This window comes from Cyclopterus lumpus, chromosome 3 (genome assembly GCF_009769545.1).
Source record: "Cyclopterus lumpus isolate fCycLum1 chromosome 3, fCycLum1.pri, whole genome shotgun sequence".
Classification (NCBI taxonomy): domain Eukaryota; kingdom Metazoa; phylum Chordata; class Actinopteri; order Perciformes; family Cyclopteridae; genus Cyclopterus; species Cyclopterus lumpus.
Window position 1 is genome coordinate 6,704,348 of NC_046968.1, and position 22,712 is coordinate 6,727,059.

At 41.7% G+C, this 22,712-nt stretch overlaps 1 protein-coding gene across 1 annotated transcript; it reads left to right on the forward strand.

The window, feature by feature from the left end:
- Positions 1-164: 164 nt before the first annotated feature.
- On the forward strand, positions 165-19,784 carry LOC117751039 (multidrug resistance-associated protein 9-like). The gene is made up of 30 exons (XM_034562551.1): positions 165-215; positions 492-640; positions 765-911; positions 1,135-1,282; positions 1,675-1,911; positions 5,070-5,243; positions 5,485-5,632; positions 6,091-6,239; positions 6,379-6,486; positions 6,958-7,188; positions 7,274-7,345; positions 7,573-7,697; positions 9,269-9,341; positions 10,233-10,436; positions 10,799-10,933; positions 11,209-11,305; positions 11,836-11,886; positions 12,217-12,309; positions 12,430-12,559; positions 12,855-13,074; positions 13,266-13,492; positions 13,722-13,859; positions 15,940-16,126; positions 16,228-16,317; positions 16,545-16,734; positions 17,153-17,312; positions 17,427-17,505; positions 18,078-18,191; positions 19,452-19,616; positions 19,692-19,784. The coding sequence occupies exons 1-30, from the start codon at positions 165-167 to the stop codon at positions 19,782-19,784; spliced, it is 4,185 nt and encodes a 1,394-aa protein (XP_034418442.1).
- Positions 19,785-22,712: the final 2,928 nt, after the last annotated feature.

Below are 22,712 nucleotides of genomic sequence, written 5' to 3' on the forward strand. Positions count from 1 at the left end.
TGCGGTAACAAGGGTCACATGGACTCATTCACTCATTTGGTACACCCTCATTTAATTTGGCTGTTGGAACTTTGACACAGTGTGGTGAGAGCCACATAGGATATATATTTATACTTAAAAACTAAAATAGTAACGCTGCATGTTTTGTTTCCCTACAGGACAAAATGAAGAGAGACTATTCTCTGAAGTGGAAAAACAGTCAAGGAGCCTCTTTCGTAAGTTTAAAACAAACAGCAGTAGAGTCCCGGCCTCTTCGCATGTGGCTTTCACTGCCTGAGAACTTTTCCTCTCCCATTGTTTCTCCTGCATCCGGAGTTTTTGATGTACATTTGTTTGATCCACTTTTTGAGACTCTTTAGCTGGAATATTGACAAACTCTCGCTCTGTGTCTGTCTCTCTCTCCTCACCGTCTCTGTCTCTCTCTCCCCCTAACCTTCATTCTTTGTCTGAAACTTTCACTCTGTCTCTTTGTGTTTACGACTCTTCAGCAGGAAAATGTTTTCCAACAGAGAACTGGTTCTGTGGCATCCAGTCCAGATCATATTGATTTGAACGACAGAAAAAAATCCTACCCGACCCTTTTTGGAAAATACAGCCAGAACCTTCAAACCCTCAAACCCTTCCGCTGGTCCTCATCTCAGTCAGTGTCATCAATTACATCATTTGTCATGTTTTGATGCTCTTATATTTTATTTGATCAATAAATGTAAGGTGACATGTTAACAGACAGATACTGTACCATTGCATTTTGTTTCCACGTTTAGGTCCCACCCTCTGGACAATGCAGGTTTCCTTTCCTTTGCAACCTTTGCCTGGATGACCCCCATGATGTGGGCCTTGTTCAGAAATAAGTTGGACCTGAGCTCTCTCAACATATCACCTTTGGATGTATCCGACACCAGCGGAGAAAGGTCTGACACTCTTGCTGACACATGCATTTCTCTACCGTCATTTGACGCAATTAAATACAGCACAGTATATTTATAGATTTACAGATATTTATAGATATGACACATGACAAGCCCACCTGCTGTAATGTTTATCTGGTAAAAGGACTGAATAGGAGGTAACGTGTGTGTTAATGTTTTAACTGAGTAATGCATGAATATGGCTGATTTTGTGCGTTGTGCACAGGCTACAAAGACTCTGGGAGGAGGAGGTGGCAAAGGTGGGCCTGGAGAAGGCCTCTGTGGTTCGAGTATTCCTTCGCTTTCAGAGAACCAGGCTGATTCTGTCCGTCATTGCTGGTGTCCTTGCAATGGTGGCAGCGTTTTTGGGCCCGGTAATTACATTTGAAGCTGAATATCAGTACCAGAACCAGTGCTTCCTCTATTTCATTCCTGATCCAGGAGCCTTTTCTAAAGTGTGTCCTAATATCACATTCAGTGTAAATATAGTGGAAGAAGTATTCAGATTATTTTCTAAATATAACACTAAAATATACTCCAATTAAAAGGACTGCATTCAAAACTTTATTTAGTTAAAATACGCAGGTATAATCTGCTAAATGCACTTAAAGTATGAAGAGTAAAAGTTCTTATTATATATAAAAATGGACAAGAAATGCAATGTAAGGCTTTTATGGGTGACATCCCAAAGGTTTTGTTAATAAAATGATAGGTTGTTTAGTATTTAATCCTGTTTTGTGTGTTACAAACGTGTCTGTCCTCTCAGGCTGTTCTGGTCTATGAGATCCTGAACTACGCTGAGGAGCCAGAGAAGTCCACTGTTGCCTACGGTGTTGGTCTGTCCATTGCTTTGTTCGCCTCAGAGTTCTCCAAAGCCTTCATGATTTCCTTGTTGTGGGCATTGAACCTGCGCACTGCAGCCAGGCTGAAGGGAGCCTACTCTTCAGTAGCTTTTCAGAAAGTCATCTCTCTGCGGCTGCACACCGGCATTTCAATGGGAGAGGTAAAGACTGAGTTAAATACATATAATGCTTATTTAATTCAGGGTGCCTGCATTTCTCTAGGAAAGCGATCTCATATGCCAGAATCACTTGGCCCCTCATTTGAGAGGTCCTCTTACTCTTGGTGAACTGTCAAAAGAAAAGAAAAAAAATATATATTACAAATATTCTTCACGCCTTTTGAGAAGCTCAATACCACTCTCATGTCTGTGCTGTACATGGGAAGCTACAGAGTGTGTGTCGGGGAAACCGAAACAATGAGCTGAAAGATGCTAAAATGCAACCGAGAGGAAATGCAGAGTTGGATGATGAGTTGGTTGCTCTCAGCGACCACTTTCACATATAAGTGTGATGCATTGTCGTTATGAATTGCAAAAGTACTAATTGAAACCGCTTCAACAAAACATAGCTGCCACGATCTACTGCTCTACTCCCATGTCAAACTATTATGTTGTTAACTTCCTTCTAATGTGAATAATTTCTGTAATCCGTAGCCATGGGTTTGAATCAGAGAAAGATTAGCACAGCTCTGCTGAAGGTTTAAACTCAAAGCTCATTCTAAATTTATTAAATCCTTTAAAAGGAAAGTTCAGGGTGCATCCCCGTTACTGTTTTAAGTCTTTCCCTCTTGACGGAGAAAATGCATATCCTGTGTCTCTATGCTGTACTTGAAAAACTGCATAGCATAACACCTTCATGTGTGTGCAAGTGCCTCTGTGTATTGTACTGTCACAAAAGGCCCCTAGGGCAGGCTCGGGTGGGGCAGTTCAATATGACTGACCAAACATGCAAAAATCAATGGTTCAAAAGAAGGTGAAAATGTATCCTTTCGTAAAACAGGCCACTCAATAAGTAATATATAATAATATCAATAGTAATTCCTTCAAACTAGCTCAAAATCCACCAACAAATGTAAAGTGTCCCAGAGGAGAAATTGGTTCCTTAAGAATTCTAACTAAAACTCAACATGGCTTGACCGGTTCCCCGTGGTTACAAGGTCTTCCTCGTCTTAACAGTTCTTAGCCACTGTTGTACTTTCCAGTACATAGGTGTCCGTTCCCAGTCTGTTTTCCCAGCTCCTTCCAGCCGTGTGCTCTCCCCCTCTTCGTGAAGCTCTTAAGTCCGGCCTCAATTAGGTGGCTTAAGTACCTACACCTGGGTGAGTGATGAGGCATTCACGGAGATGTAGTGTGGTCATTGTGCAATATGGACACCAATCATATGTGGGAATATAGCACCCCTCCACCACATTTAGTTAATCGGATATGCTGCTGGTTTACACAACAGGAGTTTGGTGTGAGTATCTTACCACAGCACCCACATCGGACACACCGGAAGCCTGAAGTGATCTTTGAGGCAGAGAGACAGACAGACTTCCTGTCCCCTGGTTTAAGCATTGAAGACTGGCTTTCCATCATCAACTTCGCTGCCGTCAGCGACTCAAGCTCCAGAGGAACGAGTCCTCTGGGACGCGTGGGCTTGCCGCCGCATAGCGACACCAGTTACATTGCGGGGCTTAAGAGCGGGACTGCGTCTTCTCAACAGACCAAACCTACTCAGTCAGCTCGGTTCTGAGAAGCCAGGGCTACTAACCTGGGTGACCTCTGATGTCGTCCCAGAATGCAGTACATCGCAAGTCACTCCCCAAACAGCTCAACACAGTGAGCGTGACTGTTCTAACATGAAAGGTTAACACCCGACTGAAAAAGGTTGAAGAGTGCAACTTGTTTCAGACGTCTCTCAGTAAACACTAACTGACTTGCAGGTGTCTAGACAGGTTAAAGCTTTGTTTGGTAGAAAAGGCAAATATTAGATTAGGAGGAAAAGATTACCCAAATTGCAATTTGTCGTTATTAACATTTCACCTTGAGCGATTAATCTGCAGATATATTTGAACAGAGACAGCCCATCAAGTCTCCTGGTGCATATCATTAGTTGTCTCAAAGGGAACTATTGGAAGTGACTGGATTGTTTCTGAACTGAGGCCAGTTATCCTCTGTGTGTCTGCCATTGATCTGCCAGAGTGAACAAGTAACTGATCGAGGCAAAAATATGCATAAAATCAGCCAGCTATGGCTCACCAGTTACTTAGCAACACTTACTGATGAATTATCATCAGCCCAAACTGTTTTAATTAACAATTCTTGATGATTGAAATTCATAGTGGAGGTGCGCCAGTTCAAGTTAAAGTATCTGAGGTTGTACACAATATTCTTAGTGTGCGAAGCACACGGTAGTGATAGTATGAGTGTCAGTGATTTGAGAAAGGAAATGTTAGTTTTGCAAAAAACTAACAATAAAACAATTTTGGGAAGGCCACTTCCTTTTGCCACCAAGTCGGACTTAATATAAATTTGACACACTTAATGGAAAATAGTGTCCATTAAGTGTGTCAAATTTTGCCCACAACATTTTTCTCCATCTGTAATTTCTTTAACCCATGTTTGTCATCTCCTCCTTAAATGTATCTGATTGCGACCAAAGTTTCTCTGGATAATTATTTGACCAAGCCAAACAAAGTGATCAAAACCTTGTTGACTCAAAAGACAACAACTCAGCAAATGTTTGGCCAATCATCTCGTAACTAGCAGGGTATGTCTACAGGAGTACCTGAAACATACCCTGAAACTGTAGGTGGCGCTTCAAATGCAAAAGATGAGCGTGGCACAACCCAAATCAGACTATAAATCAGTACAGAACTCGCAGGATACGTTTCATGACAATGGTAAACCCTGTGTGTGAAACTATTTTGAAATCTTTCTATAGGGGGTGGGACTAGTTCTTAACATGTGCATCGGGCAAATTTGGCCGTAAATCAAGGACAGTTTGTCCAAACATCACCAAATTCGACTGTGACATTCTGAAAGGCTCATACATGGACAGGATGTGTCTTTAAACAAGGTTAAACCAGCTGAATTGACTTTGCTCAACTTTGTGAAGCCACACACCCAGTTCCCTGGACCCTGTAATGGCACCTTGTGGGTATATGTGTTCTTGTTTTCTGCATAACCTTGTTTTAGATGTTTTACAAGGCCCAACTTCTTTGTCATAAATATCCTGTGGAATTCACTTGCTCTCACCATTAGTTGAAGCAACTTGCCTTGGCAAAGCATTCTTGGCAAATGTAGATAACAGTCTTTCTCTCCTTCTCTTCGTCCAGATGATTGGTGTTTTGACCAACGATGGCCAGAAATTATTTGATGCAGTATTGTTTGGGAGCTTCGTGGTGTCCTGCCCAGTACTCTTTATTGTGTGTATTGTCTATTCCTGCTACATTCTGGGCTACACTGCACTGACTGGAGTCAGCATCTACCTCATTTTCATCCCAGTACAGGTCTGTATGTTAGAAATCACAGAAACAGTTATTAATCGGTCATCTTTCATGAGCAATGTAAAATTAATGGATTCAGATTTACTCAAGCCACATCACAATCAGAGCTCAAAAGCAATAATCTTTTAATTATCTAGTAGCCTTCTAACTAATTCATTCTAACTAATTCAGCCATCAACACTAATATCTTTGTATTTCCTCTTTTGTGGCTTGTTTTTAATCGACACATGTTTTGTGCTTTCAGTTAGGCTTGGCCAAGCTTATTAACACATACAGAGGGAAAACCATATTGATAACAGACAGCCGTGTTCGCACAATGAATGAGATTCTCAACAGTGTCAAGCTTATCAAGATGTACGCCTGGGAAGATTCTTTTGAAAAGAAGATCGCAGGTATGAAGTTAGGCAGACTTTGTTAAACATTTTTTAATCTTTCTTGAATATCAAATATTATACTCATCATTTATACATTCCCTTTGTTCAAACACCAACACAATCTTAAAAGTCACGTGTGTTACTTTCCATGTAGCAAAACAGCAACATTCAAGGAAAAATGTGTGCACCTCTTACAGCAATCTGGAACTTGTTTTTGTTATTCATTTTTAATAAAAATCCCAGAGCCACGCTGCCAGAGGCACCAGACGCTGAAGATGAGGCTGCCACATACTCTCCACCTTCCACCCATATAGAACAAGCTGCCTATAGATGCAAAACAGAACCTATAGGTTGAGCTCCCGCGTGCCCATGCCTCCACCAGTCCACTCTCTTGGTGTTAGCTAATTCATCGGTAGAAGTAAAGTTAAACAAAACTTAAACTGTTCCCCCAACATGTGATGCTGTCTCTCTTATAGACTTCCGGAAAAATGAGAAGAAAGAACTGCAGAAGGTCAGTTGTGTCCAGAACGCCAATTCCAGCATCACCAGCATCATCCCCACCATTGCCACTGTTCTCACCTTCATTGTACACACTTCGTTGAGCTTGAAGCTCAACACATCGGATGTGAGTACTGTAGCAGAGCAGCACATACAGTACAACAACCTTTACCATCGTGCCAACTGTGTGATTTACGTGGTTGATTGAGGTGGACTGAAAAATGTCAGCGTTGTGTAGCGTGAGCGTCATTCTTTGTTATTAACAGGCCTTCACCACCATCGCCATCTTCAACTCCTTGAGGTTCTGCTTGGCTCTTATGCCCCTGTGTGCGAAGGTCCTGGCTGAGGCTGCTGTTTCACTAAAACGACTCAGGGTAAACTCCTCTCTTTGTGTCCTGCCAACAATATTCATTATTACTCTAATCTTGCATAATGTCAACTTGCTGTGATGTCATCCAGCCACACCAACTATGAGGTTGTGCCTTCTAGTGATGATAGATAATGATCTGTAAATATGGCCTCACCCACCAAAGCTCATAATCTGCAGAGTAACATGATATAGTTTAAATTGTTTATCTTTATTCATTTCAAACATAATTAACAGCTTGGATAGAGTTTTACCATGTACGCCAACCTGCAGTGCTCTTAGTTTCCCATTTGCCTTCAAGAGAGACTAATATAATATAATATAAAACTCTAAAACGTGAAAAAAAATGGTTACGTCATTGTTTCTTCATTTTCTTTTGTTATTGGATCTGTTTTCTTCATGACATCATTGCAACTTTTCATTGTGTTTGTTATGAACATAAAAATAAGTTTATAAATGCAATGTTTGGTTATTTCAGAAAATATTGCTGATCCAGAATCCAGAGCCCTACCTGATCCAGAGAAAGGACAGGGACTCAGCCATTGTGATGAAAAATGCTACACTTTCTTGGACCAAATCAACCATGCAGCCAGACTCCCCTCTAATCTCAGCCAATGGGGAGGAGGGACACAAAGTGGAGGAGATGTGCCAGAATGGGAGGACTGAAACCTTACCAACCCTGAGAAACATCTGCTTCACACTGCCCAAGGTGTGTTCTTCCACCGGTGAGAATAAATGAGGTGTTCTAGATGGGGTTAAAGATTAACCTCCACTCTCCGTGTTATCTCCTAAAGGGAAACCTGCTTGGCATCTGTGGGAATGTGGGGAGCGGAAAGACATCACTGATTTCCAGCATTTTGGAACAGGTTGGCTCCTCCTTTTGTCTTTTTTGTTCTTTAGTCTCTTTACAATCAAGTTTATAACATAATGTTTGACATTTGTATCCGCTGTTGATTCTCACTGTTTTAATGTCCACCACTCTGTTACACAGTTATGTAAAAATGATGCTCCTTATTTACATTTAGTAACATCTAACTGATGCCATGTAACATACAGCTTTTCTTCTGGTTGTCTGCTCATTTTTATATTTTAGATGCACCTTCTGCAGGGCTCCGTCACAGCTGATGGGACATTTGCCTACGTTTCCCAGCAGGCCTGGATATTTCATGGGACTGTTCAAGAAAACATCTTGATGGGGGAACCTTTCGATCAGTCCAAGTATATGATCACTTAACTCAAATACATTATAAATAACCACAGACTTTGAATATGTAAACAAAAGGAGGTTTACCATTTGTGATGTTTATATTTTACCACTGTTCCTCGTCATTGCAGTTCCATGGACCATTACAAGAAGGCATGAATAGGTCTTTGCTTTTGAGGTTATCTCCTGTGACAAACGTAATACATGGAGAAAGTCTTTCTTATCGTTTGGCAAGGAAGTCAAACAAGAGGTCATTTCTGTTATCTGACGGGTTTATGATTAGGAAACCACTCCAAGCAAGATGGCAAGAAGGGAGACTGCTTGACATGTGCCAAGAACATGTCACGTAATTCAGCCGGTGTTTATGACCGTGGTGAGGCCCATTGCTGTGATGTAATCATTTTCTTGATACTGCGGTCAACATGCTCCAGACCTGACTGACTTTTATCCAAAGCGACTTACAATCATGTTATATTCATACACTGTAAACACTGCTACAGGGAACAACTCAGGGTTATGTGTCTTGCTCAAGGACACACCGACGATACTAAATAGAATTCCTGAATGAAGTTTGTGAATCTGTTTCAGCACTGCTTATCTGTTAAGACGGACTTATCATCACCGCGTGAGACTATTTTGAAACCTTGGTTCCCCCGATACAGATGGAGCATACATTATGAGAAGTAAATCAATAATTAACTTTGAGGCACAGTCGTGACTTTGTTGAGTGTTTAGCTCGTAGTGACGGAGCTACAAGCCGATTGGTAGATGCCGATCAGAGTGAACGTGCTGGGGTGTACGGTTTTACCATGTCCTGGATGGAGACGGGACCCGATCCGTTCTCATCACGGTACGCAAGCACCAATGCTTTGAAGCGGATGCGGGCGGCCACTGGTAACCAATGAAAGGAACGGAGGAGCAGAGTAGTGTGGGTGAATTTAGGCAGGTTGAAGACCAGTCAAGCTGCTGCATTCTGGATGAGCTGCAGAGGTTGGATGGCCTTAGCAGGTAGACTTGCCAGGAGGAGGTTACAGTAGTCTGTAGCCTTTCCTTGGAAGTAAAAGTAGTTCAGTTTTGTCTGGGTTGATTTTCAGGTGGTGTGCAGACATCCACTGAGAAATGTCAGACAGGCAGAGATTCATGCTGCTACGTGTGTTTCAGATTGGGGAAACGAGAGTATCAGTTGGGTGTCATCAGCATAGCTATGGTAGGAAAAGCCATGCTAGCGAATGACAGAGCCAAGCTAATTGGTGTACAGAGAGAAGAGGAGGGGACCCAGGATGGAGCCTTAAGGGACCCCTGTAGTGAGAGGGCAAGGTTCAGACACAGATCCTCTCGAAGTTACCCGGTAAGTACGGTCGTTGAGGTAGGATGACAAAAGGGAGAGCGCAGTGCCTGAGATACCCAGGTCCTGGAGGGAGGAAATAAGGATCTGGTGGTTCACTGTGTCAAATTCCGCCAAAAGGTCTAGAAGTTAACTGAATTCAATATGTTTAAATCATATCTCAAAAATATCTCGGTTGAATACACTATACGTGACTGTCCCTTGACCTTCCAGTCAGTAGCTCATTGTCTTCCTCCACAGATACAACAAAGTTGTGGATGTCTGCAGCCTCAGAGCTGACCTGGATATTCTCCCATACGGTGATCAAACTGAGGTAGGAGCATTCTGCTGTACTCTCAACTCCCAGAACTAAATGTTTTTTTGCTTTTGAACAATTTCTGATAAGGGGAGTGAATTGCTTTAACTAAAAAAGTGATTGCTTTAACTAAACCAATCTTTCCAAAAATAATCATGCATGATTCCAGTCAAGCCCTGAACACAGTGGGATAAACACCTGTCTCTAGTGTGGGAGTTGTGTGTTCAAATCCAGTTGTGTGATCACTTTTTCTTTTTACCTTTAATTTACATGACGGGGTCAAGACTTCACGTAGAGACACATGATGCATGTATCTGTTCACATTCTCAAAGCAACCCTACTGGCCAAAACAAATAAGCCTAAAAATGCATCAGATTCACATGTAATTTACACAACGTGGTCTACACTTCACGTAGAGACACATGATGCATGTATTTGTTCACATTCTCAAAGCACCACCAGCTGGCTCAACTGGACTTGCTCTAATCTGCCCCAAACTCGTCGTGCTTGTTACAAGTCGCAGTCTGAGGAGGATATCGACAAGCTTATTTACACTCGCAGTCGACGCGCCACCTACTGGCGAAAGAATATCGGGGTTACGCGACAAACGGTAAAACGTACGACCGGCGGCCCCGCGTTCTTGGCCGAGCGGGTCGGCATCCCGCCGGCAACCCCGAACGGCGCGGGTGAGCGAGGACCCGTTCATTGCTGCTCGCAGCTTTAATTCACTTTGCTTTTCTTTCTTTGAACTGTTTTAAAGCCTACAACTATTTAGTCTGACTGAGTTGAAGCTGCAAATAGTTGTATTTGTTCTATATTGATGTAAAGTCATTAAAGGGAAAAGCAGTTTTGTGACGTACCATTTCACGTTGTCAGTTTTCTCAGTAGCTTTCTGCTGTTTGTTGGCAGATTGGAGAGCGAGGGCTGAATCTGTCAGGGGGGCAGAAGCAAAGAATCAGCCTGGCCAGAGCTGTCTACTCCAATAGAGACATCTTCCTCCTTGACGATCCGTTATCTGCTGTCGATGCCCATGTGGGGAAACACATCTTTGAGGAATGCATTAAGAAGAAGCTCCAAGGGAAATCCGTCATACTGATTACACACCAGCTCCAGGTAGACACAGTTTGTTTCTTTAGCAGATAGTGAATCCCAAGTAGCTTATTATTAATGTTACATTTCTCAATCGAATTGCCATACTTTTTGAGTGAAACAACCAAAAAAAGGATTCGAAGGCCAACCCTACTGTAGTAAAATCTCAATGTAACAGTAAATCAAACAACAGTAAGTGGTGCCTGATTGCTGCCATTAGTATTTTATTTCTCATGAATTGTGAGCAGCATTGTAAACCACAAGATAAAATTGTCTGCCAAATGTCATAGAAGTAAACACGTGCTGTTTAGACTGCGTTAGGTTGAACTCTGGCCACAGTGCTGAGATGGTTTGTTGACATGGTTGTCCTCACTTGTGTCTGTCAGTATCTGGAGTTCTGTGATGACGTTATGCTTTTGGATGATGGCGAGGTGCAGGAGGCTGGAAACCACCAGGCCCTGATGAAAGCCAATGGCCGCTACGCTAAGCTCATTAGCAACTACCAGATGGAACAGTCCGAGGTTAAAAAAACGCAAAAAACTCCAAAAAAACTGTAGCTTTTCTTATGTGTCATCTTCTTTTTCTTCCTTTTACTCGTTGTGAAACCTTTCACCGTTTTTTTTAATTGTTTTTTAGCAGAGACAATAAACTGATACACGTGAACCATAAACCAAATGTGTCAGAGGTTTATAGGTGGCAGGAACTAGGCCACAGGTTAACGATTCAACCTTTACTTTTGTGTGAAAGTGAATTGTCCAGCGTTGCAGTATCACTGCGTTTTTGCTTTTTCATTCAGACTGAGGAGGAGGAGGAGGAGGTATCTCCCCAAGACACTGCCCAGCCAAAGGACATTGAGCCAAGAGAAAGCCCCGACAGGGGGTTAGTGAACCCAGGTAAACCAGGAAAACATGTAATGATCTAAAATAGATTGTGTGGGATCATTTGTATGCCTCAATTCACCACTTATTAATTTATATTAACAAAAACTAGGCTGGAGATTATTATAGAGTTTAGTACAAAGATACACTGGAACTATAGGACATTATTTAATAACTTGAAGACATTGATCCCTGGAAGCAATTCAGAGAGCAGAACCACTCAGGGGGATGTTCTATTATCCCAATTATCTGTGAACCAAAGTGCCATTGTGTCAATATATAACCAGGAGAAGGTAAAAGGTAGCACGAGCTGTCCATCGAGGTAACAAAGGGGCTGTGTCGGACAAAAGAAAAGGCAAGCAGCTTTTTAAAAGCTTTGTAAAACAATAGAAGACAGGGCAACACATCTACAATCCTGACAGCCAATATACTGTTGTTATTGTAATATTTGGGCATGTCTGTGTGTCTCCAATTTAGTCTACAGCACAGGAATTTCTTCTCTCTTTTTATTGATATCTCCCTTCCACATCTGTGCTTCCTTTCAGCATTTGACATGTCGGATGAAAAGGATGATGGAATGACAGCTGACCAAAGATGTGAGTCTCTGATGTCGATGAATTCAGATCTGATCTAGCCAGTCTCTGCAAGGATGTCAGACTCATTTGGTTCCATTTTAATGTTGGAACGTTAAAGACAAAGGTTGCGGACGTTAAGTGGACAGAAGGGCTGACTGGATGGTTGAACAGCTTCTCTTTTAAGATCTCTTTCTTCTGTTTTTTACATTTTCCTCTCACTTTTTGTGTTTACAACAAATGAGCGCAACATTATGAATGCCTTCGAGGAGAGAATATGTGCACTGTTATTCCCGTATTTCAACAAGAATCTCTCCCCTTTCTACAACGGTTGTCACTTTTCTTCCCCTTCAGCTTCTCTCGGGGATCAGCTGGTCAGTCAGGAGTCCAGCACAGAAGGTGCCATCTCCTGGAGAGTCTACCATCAATATATCAAGGCAGCTGGAGGTTTGATTGCCGACAGCACTCACACACACACACACACATTGGCATGATTGCATGCAATAATACACAATTTACACATGGACAACCTGGTTGATGATGTTTGCTGTGACTTTGCTGCTGCAGGCTACATAGTAAGCTTCCTCACCGTCCTGAACATCGTCCTGATGATTGGATCCACAGCCTTCAGCAACTGGTGGCTCAGCTTCTGGCTGGGGCAGGGTGACGGGGTGAGAACCAAATCTCTCTCTCCCTCCCTCTCTCTCTCTCTCTCTATATATATATATCTCACTCACACACAGCCACAGGCCTGGTTATGTATGTGACATTTCAAAGATTCATCCTCCAATCAGCATGTTTTATGTAAGATCTGAGGATTGGGAATTAAATAAGTTTTTGGGCAGCGATGGAGATTAGAAAACAGATAAAACGTACCTGTACTATGTGATATATGTGTTATTTTCACATAACTGCACTAATTGTTGACGATATTCGAAATAGTATGAAAAATATCCCTAAAAATATGTTGATCAATTATCCCTCTGGAGATGGTCTCCACGAACATCATATGTTTTTTGTTTCCCCAAGTCATTCAATGAGACAACTTCAGACCAAAGCAACATCTCACAAAACCCAAACCTCAACTTCTACCAAATGGTTTATAGCATGACGGTGGTCGTCATGTTGATATTCGCCGTCATCAAATGCTTCTCCTACACTTGGGTCACCTTGAATGCATCCACCAAACTTCACAACACCATGTTCAAGAAGGTACTGTTGAATGGCTGACCCCAGCCATCTATATAATATCAAACATATCCATGTTCACTTAGTTAAATAAATGGTATCGTTGGTCATTTTATGAACAAGGGCAATGCCATCCCCACTCATCCCCTTCAGATGACCTACTCCCTATCATTAAGTAGTTATGATGAAGTTGTTTGTTTGTTTTCCTTTCTCAGATTTTCTCCAGTCCCATGAGTTTCTTTGACACGACGCCAACAGGCCGCATTCTCAACCGCTTCTCCAAAGATCAAGAGGAGGTGGACTCGGTCCTTCCCCTCAACATGGACCCCTTCTTGCAGTTTGCTCTGATTGTTCTCTTCACCATTATCACCATCTCTGCAGTCTTCCCCCTGATGCTGGCAGCTGTGGTTTTAATGGGAGCTTTGTTCGCTCTCATTCTCTTGTGAGTTGATACTAGTTTAAAAATGATGAATTTGATTTCTATTGGTACTTTTGGAAAATAAGATTGTAGCAATTCACGATCTGGTACCTGATGATTACACATTTAGTGAATTATGTGACGCTGATGTAGATTCCGATCTTCATTTAAATTGTTGCACGTCTTAAAAGCAAGCGCAGTACAAGAGTTTTTTGAAGGTATACTAAATATATCAGTTGTGATTTATCTGCAGTATCTTCCAGAGGAGTATCCGTCATATGAAGAGGATGGAGAACATCAGTCGTTCTCCCTGCATCTCTCTCACCACCTCGACCCTGCAGGGCCTCAGCACCATCCACGCCTACAACATAAGAGACAGACACATACAACTGTAAGAGTTCCTCAACGTGACCTTTAACTGCCACTCAACTGCGTAATTCCCATAGTTGTAATACATTAGAATCTTTTTTAAATGCATTATAATAATAGCACATTGTAACCTGATTATGAGTTGCTCTAAGAGGACATTACATTACATGTAATTTAGCTGACGCTTTTATCCAAAGCGACTTACAATCATGTTACATTCATACACTGTAGACACAGCTACAGGGAACAACTCAGGGTTAAGTGTCTTGCTCAAGGACACATTGACTAGGGCGGGGATCGAACCACCAATCCCCTCATTGAAAGACGGACCTGCTAACCACTGACCCACAGTCGCACATCGTTTGCTTTCAGTAAAAATATAATTAATTCTATGAAAGAACAACAAACAAAACGTTTCCAAGGTTTCAGGCCAAAACGTAAAGTGTGTTGTTCTAGTGCCACGATCTGACTAAATCGCACCACAGTTGACACTGCATTCCCTTGCTTCCCCAGCAATACACCCGCCAAGTGTGAAGTAGACCAGGGCCCTATTCCTCGTACCTGGCTAACGTAGTTAGCTGGATAATTTTCAGGATAAGATAAATCAGGCTTTTCGGTTCCACGAAGCAAGTTTGGCAAAATCACCATAGCATCACATCAAAGCGCAGGCTAATTCAATTAAGCTGGATAAACTGGCCACTCCCCCGGAAGAAAATGGCATCTCCCTTCCTTAGAGATCACATTTATGAAGGAGCGATATTAGTTAGATTAACGTTTTATAGGGAGAGAGTTCTTCAAGATCGTCAAGATCCGTTATCACATGATGATGACTTCCTATACAAGCGCTATCGATTCTGCACACAAGGAATCATTTATTTACAGACCTTCTCGAGCCATACATTGAACTACACACGCCGCTTTTTTGCGAGTGGTACATTTTTGTACAGTGTCGGCGATGCGGAGAACATCGGGAAAGCCGCTGTATTCCGTGTTGTTTGTAAAGTTTATTTAGCGCTTAAGAAACTCCACATACATGTTTATACACATATATATTATCTATATTTCCACAACAAATATAAAGCAGAATTATTGTTTATTTCTTCCATGGTGGACGGCAAACATTCTAACTGTTTCCACAGAGATAAGCCACACCCCCTCTCCAGCGCGAGTGAAGTGAATGAAGCACATGAATAAACCACAAATAGTCGGGCGAGTAAACTCACGCGAGTAAAACGTTGCGAATATTCATGTGAACGCAGCATTACACATTTAACTTGTCTGATATGTTGCCATGCTTCTTGTCTAGCCCTTGTGGCAGTGTTAGATGTTCCATGATTATGGTCTGGAATTCCTCATATACGTTCATGATCATCTCCTGCTCGTCAGTGGAGAAGAAAAGAGGCTCTTCCTTTGAGTTTATTTGCCTTTGTGCTGTTAGAAAATAATGATTTCTTTGATCGACGCTTCCCCCTTTTGAACCTAATTTCAATTATCGGGTTAATTTAAGATGGATAATAGGACATTTGAGCGACTTAGTTCAATTCAGTTTATTTTATATAGCCCAATATCACAAATTATGAATTTGCCTCAGAGGGCTTTACAATCTGTACACATATGACATCCCTGTCCCAGGACCTCACATCGGATCAGGAAAAACTCCCAAGAAATCTAAAAAAAACTTTCACAGGGTAAAAAAGGAAGAAACCTTCAGGAGAGCAACAGAGGAGGATCCCTCTCCCCGGATGGACAGATGCAATAGATGTCATGTGTACAGAATGAACAGTATTACAGAGTTACGTAAACACATTCAATGAATATGACAATGTATGAATGGACCTCCAATCCATGAAACAGAAGGAGGTAGAGAGCTGGTTCCATAAAAGAGGAGCTTGATAACTGATAACGGAGTTGAACCCCGTATGAGAAATAGGGCCCTGATGAACTGTTGCTTTATAGTTAGATGCAGTGAAAAAGCAGCAAGTGATGTTTCAGTCAGTGTCTCTGATCCTGGTCTGCATCGTAAAAGCTGAGTTACTGATCATTGGTGTGAGGCGGTACAGTATATGTTCACAAACACTGACATGTCCTTTATCACTTTATAGGTTCAAGACTCTGATTGACATCAACTCCCACCACTATTTATTGTTTCATTCTGGAACACGCTGGCTCTCTTTCTGCCTGGACTCCATGGCTTCCACCATGACCTTGTTGGTGTCTCTCTTCATAGTGCTCAGTAATGACTTCATCAGTCCGTCTTTGAAAGGCTTGGCCTTGTCCTACACCATACAGGTACCTTTGGAACAGAAAATTAATGATCCTTTGGTGTATTTTTGTAGAGATATATTGAAAGCAACTGCAATGTGTGTGTTTAAAGATGTTGTGTTTTCCAGCTGACAGGCATGCTTCAGTATACAGTGAGGCAGGCAACAGAAGTGGAGGCTAGATTCAGCTCGGTGGAGCGGCTGCAGGAATACATCACGGTCAGAACCTAAACTTCTCTGCCTCATACAAATAATGACTGTTTATACACAGGTTGCCTGATAACTATAAACTATCCATCCATCTTTCCTGGTCTTCTTAAAACTCTCCGTTAAACCTCACAAGAAGAACACTTTCTGAAGCTATTAGTTTCTCTTCTATGATGTTAATTATCCTCTGACACACCTCCTTTCACCTCCTTCAAATTATTATTTTTAATTGTGTACAGGGTTGTAAGTCTGAGGCCCCCAGGCAAATAAAGGAAGCCCAAGTCCCAAAGGACTGGCCGAAGAGTGGAACCATCACCTTCCAGGACTATACGATGAGGTACAGGGAGAATACCCCCATTGTCCTGAACGGACTCAATTTCTCCATTCGAGCTGGAGAGAAGCTGGGCATTGTGGGAAGGACAGGCTCTGGTAAGACCCTGACTCCAGCAGTTTTATACTGTAAATGGGAAAGTCAGAAAATGTCAAGATGACTCAGACATATTCATTATTTATTGATTGAGGGAAATTATCAGAGTTGAATTTTGAACAGGCCTGAATACACACCCAATTTTAAATATTTCAATACGTCATTTCATATATCAAACAACGTATATGCATTACAATAAATCACAAAAACTATAGTATATTGATCATAATGTATCTTCAAATATGTAAATGTTGATAGCCCTGTTGTTACAACAGCGTCTTTGGATTTAAATGAGTAAATGAAAGATCTTCCTTGTATTAATAATTAGAGTGTTAAATTCTAAAGACATGCCTGAAGGGTGCTGGGGGAAACCCTGCTTTTGTAAACCGTGAGGGTTACTGTTGTGCTTTGTCTCTATAGGAAAGTCCTCTCTTGGCGTGGCTCTGTTCAGGCTGGTGGAGCCAGCAGCAGGAACCATCCTGATAGATGGCGTGGACATCACGGCCATTGGACTGCAGGATCTGCGCAGCAAATTGTCCATCATCCCCCAGGATCCGGTGCTATTCAGTGGTACAGTCAGGTAACCTAAGCCAACCCCTAACTCCATAGAGGTTAATGTTTACACGCCGGTACAACATTTTCTTACTGAGGTTACTGACCGGCCAACTGTGATGCTGCATGTCCTCTCCTCCAGGTACAACTTAGACCCCTTCAATAACTTCAATGATGAGGAGATCTGGGCGGCGCTGGCGAAGACCTACATGAAGGACTCGGTATGTTCCAGAGACAATATGAAGCACAGTATATCAACAGTTTCATTATAGCGTGTGGTCAGTTATCCAGAATTTTTAGTTTTTTGCCAGTGTGAAGCATTTTTTTCGTACATCTTGAATTACAATGTTATCTGACCAGATAGTTGCTTCTCAGTGGTATATTGGTATTATTGAACCCTTATTTTCAAATATTTTATGAACTGTAGCATTGGTGGACGAAGTATTAATAACAATACCATAGTGTAATAATACGTCATCACAGGTAAAGTCACTGTATGTAAAAAGTACAGAAGTACTATATGAATTTAGGGGCAACTGTAGCTCATGGGGAGAGTGGTCGTCCTGCAACCACATGGTAGCCGGTTCGACCCCCGTACACAGAGCAGAAAAATGCACCCTGACCAGAGTGTTATGCGATGATATTATTACCAATGCACAAATTTACAAGTAGCATTTTTATGTTTGAATTGGTATATAGCTTGTTATATCATTGTTTGTCAGTCTAGGTGACTCTCATAGGTGGAGGTAGCAGAAGTAAAACTGTTTCTTTGAGTATTGTTTGGTTTCCTCAGATCTCCAGACTGGAGGGGAAACTAGAGGCAACAGTGTTGGAGAATGGAGAAAACTTCTCTATAGGAGAGAGACAACTCATGTGTATGGCTAGAGCACTACTACGTAACTCCAAGGTTTGTTCATGCATCTGTTTCTTCTGATACCTTGCAATTTTCCACACTTCCCAATGTTACTGCCGCTAAACAGCCACTGGATTACTTCTCCCAGGTGTCTATCCATCATGGATTCTCAGGACTTACGTTTACACGTCCTGATCAGCTGATCACAGCTGGGCTTCAAAAGCTGTAGAATCTTCAGTCTGTGCACCAATACTAGCTAAGACACAGTTATCATTGCCAGAGCAGCAGTGTTTCCTTTCTGTAACCTGTTTAACAAACTTTTTACTGTCTTGATTCCTGCATCGATCGGTGCAGGATCGATTGTGACAGGGAAGAATGTGTTTATATATATATTATTCTTTATTTGCGTCTTGTCTCTTGAACACTGGAAAAAAAATGTTGGTCTAAATGTTTCTGGTCAAATTAAAAATGTAATTTATGGAACCTGACGCTCATTTATCAACCTCACATGACTGAATGAAATGGCAAAAAAATATGTAAAAGAACGCTTCTTGCTGACAGAGACAGTCTTTCCTGCTCTCTCTGACTTAAATTGTATCCATCGTAAGTCAATTGGGGTAAAGGATCATAAAAAGACAAATCTTTCAAAAGAATTAAGAAAGTTGTTTGTGCTGCGTTTATTGTTTGGTCTGACAATGAACATATATTTAACCAGAGGGTAAAATAAGGAACCAAATAAAATTTGATTTTAATCTGTGATCTTTCTACACTGGTATGAAACGTCAGTGATGTGGAGAATTATCGGATCCGTACGATCGGCTGCAACGTCCGATCAAATTAATTAATCAAAACAACAATGTGTGTGTGTCGGTCTTTAAAACTCTTCCGTGAAGGATGCTCTCTTGTATCCTTGCTCAAGGGTCCATAGAGATCCCTCCTCGCTCCTCATAGCAGAAATGAGAGCTTTAGGACGGCTGTCAAGATGGTGGAGCAGAACTACCTCCGGTTGAAGCAAGGAAAATTACAAATAAGACACTTAAGATGTACCAATACTCCTGCCTTCTCACTGTTGGTTGTCGTTTAGTCCTTCATTCATTCCTTGTTGCATGGAGTTTTGTTTGTGTACCGGCCTGCCAAACGACCTGCTTTATTTGGACTCTGAAAGCCATTTCATTAATCATTCAATTGTTCCTGCTACCTCCTCATCTGTGACAAACTGTGCAAACTTGACCCAATGTGTTGTAAAAAAAATAAACGGCTTGTCTTTCTTCGTCTGGACTAACTGTCCCTTCTGTCCCTTCTGTTGTCCAACAGATCATTCTCTTGGATGAGGCTACAGCTTCCATCGATGCAGAGACAGACGCCTTGATCCAGAACACCATCCAAGAAGCCTTCAAGGACTGCACCATGCTCACTATCGCCCATCGTATCAACACTGTGCTCCACGCAGATCGTATTCTGGTCATGGACAATGGCGAGGTAACAGATGAATACACAAACAGAAAGTTTGTGTGCTTCCAAACCTTGACTAACAGGAAGTGATTTGTTCGACAGGTGGCAGAGTTTGACGACCCAGATGTGCTGAAGCAAAGACCAGACTCTCTGTTCTCCTCACTCCTCACTGCTGCCAACACTGTGAACACCTGATCCACAGAGGCCCCGTGGCACCACTACACACTAATAACGTAACATATTAATATTCATTGATTCAACCATATCTTAATCCGTCCTGTCATATTGTAATCTGGACTTTGGTTTTATCCGGTGTGACTGAACAGCAGAGAAGGGGTCCAACGTTCATGGAGAAAAAGACACAATTTTAGTTTTTCACCTTACAAACTGTGTAGATATGGATGTATTTATGTCCATTGTCTGCTGAAACAAATGCATGGACAATGTTTTTCATAGGATTTTTATCAGAGTGGATTTCAATGTATATTTAAAACATTTTATTTATTGATTTTCTATGACTTTGTAACACACTTTGCAAAGCTTCTCTGTGTGGAGTCTGTTGGGTCACTATGAACTACTTATGCGATAGCACAGTGGCACTGAAGGACAAAACACAACAGGAATTTCACAAAACGGCAAAAGAGACAACAAAGCTGTTTGGTAAGGCTAAAACCAAAGACCATGGTTCATTGTAACCGATGATTCTCGTCAGTGAATGGACAGCCAACGTTTTGTGACATTTCATCGTTTTTGTGAACTATCATGTCTTTTAAAATGTTTTGTGAAATGTTGTTTTGACTCATCGCATTTTATAATAATAAAATATATACCGTTTTTTTATGTAAAGTATACAAACTATGTTGCCACATGCACAAAGTGGTAAAAGATTCTGAAAATGTGTAAGCTTCAGTCACAGTGTGTTATTTGCTGCAACCAGTGATGCATTAAAAAAGTGCTCAAACACATAATTAGCTTTGTATGTTGCTTATGTCTACAGGCTAAAGGGCTGCTTGTTTTGCAATAGCAGGTCTCTTTTTACTTCTCCAAACTGAGCCGGCACCCACTATCCTCTCAGGGAAGTCATTAGGAAATGCGGATTGAATAGGTGTCGGTGGCTAATGCTCTATAGTTTTGCAAAGTCAGTGAATTTGCTTAAAGATCAGATCATAAAGAAAGTTCGCTACAACATATATTTTGAAAGAGATTTCACACACATGGATGTCGACATCTAAGCAGCGTCTCATGAGGAAGAGGGTTATCCTTTCTGTGAAAGGCTGTTAAGGCCTGGCCGTTGTGTTTTCATTGTGAGGGCCGTCCTCAGTCTGCTTTTTCGATCGCTCCTTTAGTTCTCCACTCTCCATCCTCACCTACCACTCACAATAAAAACAACGGGGAGGCACAAAATACATATAAAGATATATCATCTTAAAAAAATATAAATCCTTTCACGAGTAAGCATGTTTCTTGTTTAAGTCACTCACCTCTGTTGTATCTCCTCTCCAGGGTGTTCCATCTAAATGAGTCCCACAAGTGCCTGAGCACCAATTTATGGTTCCAGGAGATACCAAGTGATAATTAGTAGAAGGGTGTTTGTAAAGTTTGGGCTTTATATGATCTCTATGGTGACATGTGGCACCAATAGAAAATTATTGACGTTAGAGACGTTAAGAATGTATTTATTGGGGTATAGGTAAATGTGTTGTCAGGGGAGTGGCAGAGTTACCTGTACTATGTTGATGTTGAGGTCCTCATCAGTAGCAGGCTATATGCAGCTGCCTCAAACAATAGAGCAGGGTTTGTCGCTGCTGGGACCACATGCTACCCTTACACAATGACTGTCTTGTTTGTTGTAAGTGTTGGTCAAATAAACACCCAGTTGGCCTCCACGTAACCTCTGTGTCGAGCTTCCTGCATCCAAAAACTCCAGCCGCTAGGTGGCCATCCTAATAAGCAAGAAACAGAGGTCCAGCTTCACTAAACATCTCACATCTTACATCTAGGATTTGCATTTAGATGCAGAAAACTGGACCAGGGAAACCTGTCCAGGCGATCAACTTTGTAATCGTATCATCTGATCTGTGGCTGTATGTCTTGGACACTCGGGTGAAGAGAGGAGCAGAGCTGTCAACTGATCACCACCTGGTGGTGAGTTGGATCAGATGGCGGGGGAGCCGGCTAGAAAAACCTAGCAAGCCCAAACGTGTAGTGAGGGTGAAACCTACAGGAGCGCAACAGAGAAGATCCCTCTCCCCGGATGGACAGAAGCAATAGATGTCATGTGTACAGATGAACAGCGAGAGAGAAGAGGAGAGAGGAGCTCAGTGTATCCTAAAACATCCCCCGGCAGCCTATAAGCCTATAGCAGCATATCTAGGGGCTGTACCAGGGCAAACCTGAGCCAGCCCTAACTATAAGCACTATTAAAGAGGAAGTCTACTCTTAAACGAGATAACTGTGTCTGCCTCCAGGACTGAAAGTGGAAACTGGTTCCATAAATGAGGACCTTGATAACTGAAGACTCTGGCTCCCATCCTACTTTTTAGTAGTGATGCCGAGATAAAGCTTCCTGAAGCATTGAAGCTTTCCATCCAATTGGTTCACTCCTTCATGAATCTTCATTTGCTCTACTGCGCCATCAAGTGGACAATAAATGTAAAACAGGTGATTATAACACCATGACTTTGGTGTGTGTGAAGCTTTGAATTGAATAAATGAACGAATGATGTTTGTGATGCCAATACATAAATTATTAACTTATTAATATGGTGTCTGTCTTTATAATACAATGGTGGGGTCAAAAGGGAAAGTGGAAACACATTGGGGAGACTGTGCTTATGTTACTATGGACAATATTTTATAATTTTTTATTTAAAAATAGCAACATTTCCACAGTGCTGTGCTTTAGAAAATACCCTTCCACAGGGCACAGATGAAGCTGGAGTAGAAAGAATATTTTAAGATAGTTATTATTACTATGTGCATACCTTATGAGGAGAGATCAGCTCAAAATGTTCCCAGACAGGGAAAAAATCTCCTCTTTCTTGCTGGTTCCATCGCAAAAAAAGAAGCTTGAATACTTTGCAAACAGATAAAATGCGCAATAAAGTCCCAAGCCCACAAAAT

Coding starts and splice junctions, on each gene's coding strand:
- LOC117751039 (XM_034562551.1), top strand. CDS start 165: ATGAAGAGAGACTATTCTCTGAAGTGGAAAAACAGTCAAGGAGCCTCT. Junction 16,318..16,544: donor GGCTGCAGGAATACATCACG/GTCAGAACCTAA, acceptor AATTGTGTACAG/GGTTGTAAGTCTGAGGCCCC. Junction 19,617..19,691: donor TGGTCATGGACAATGGCGAG/GTAACAGATGAA, acceptor TTTGTTCGACAG/GTGGCAGAGTTTGACGACCC.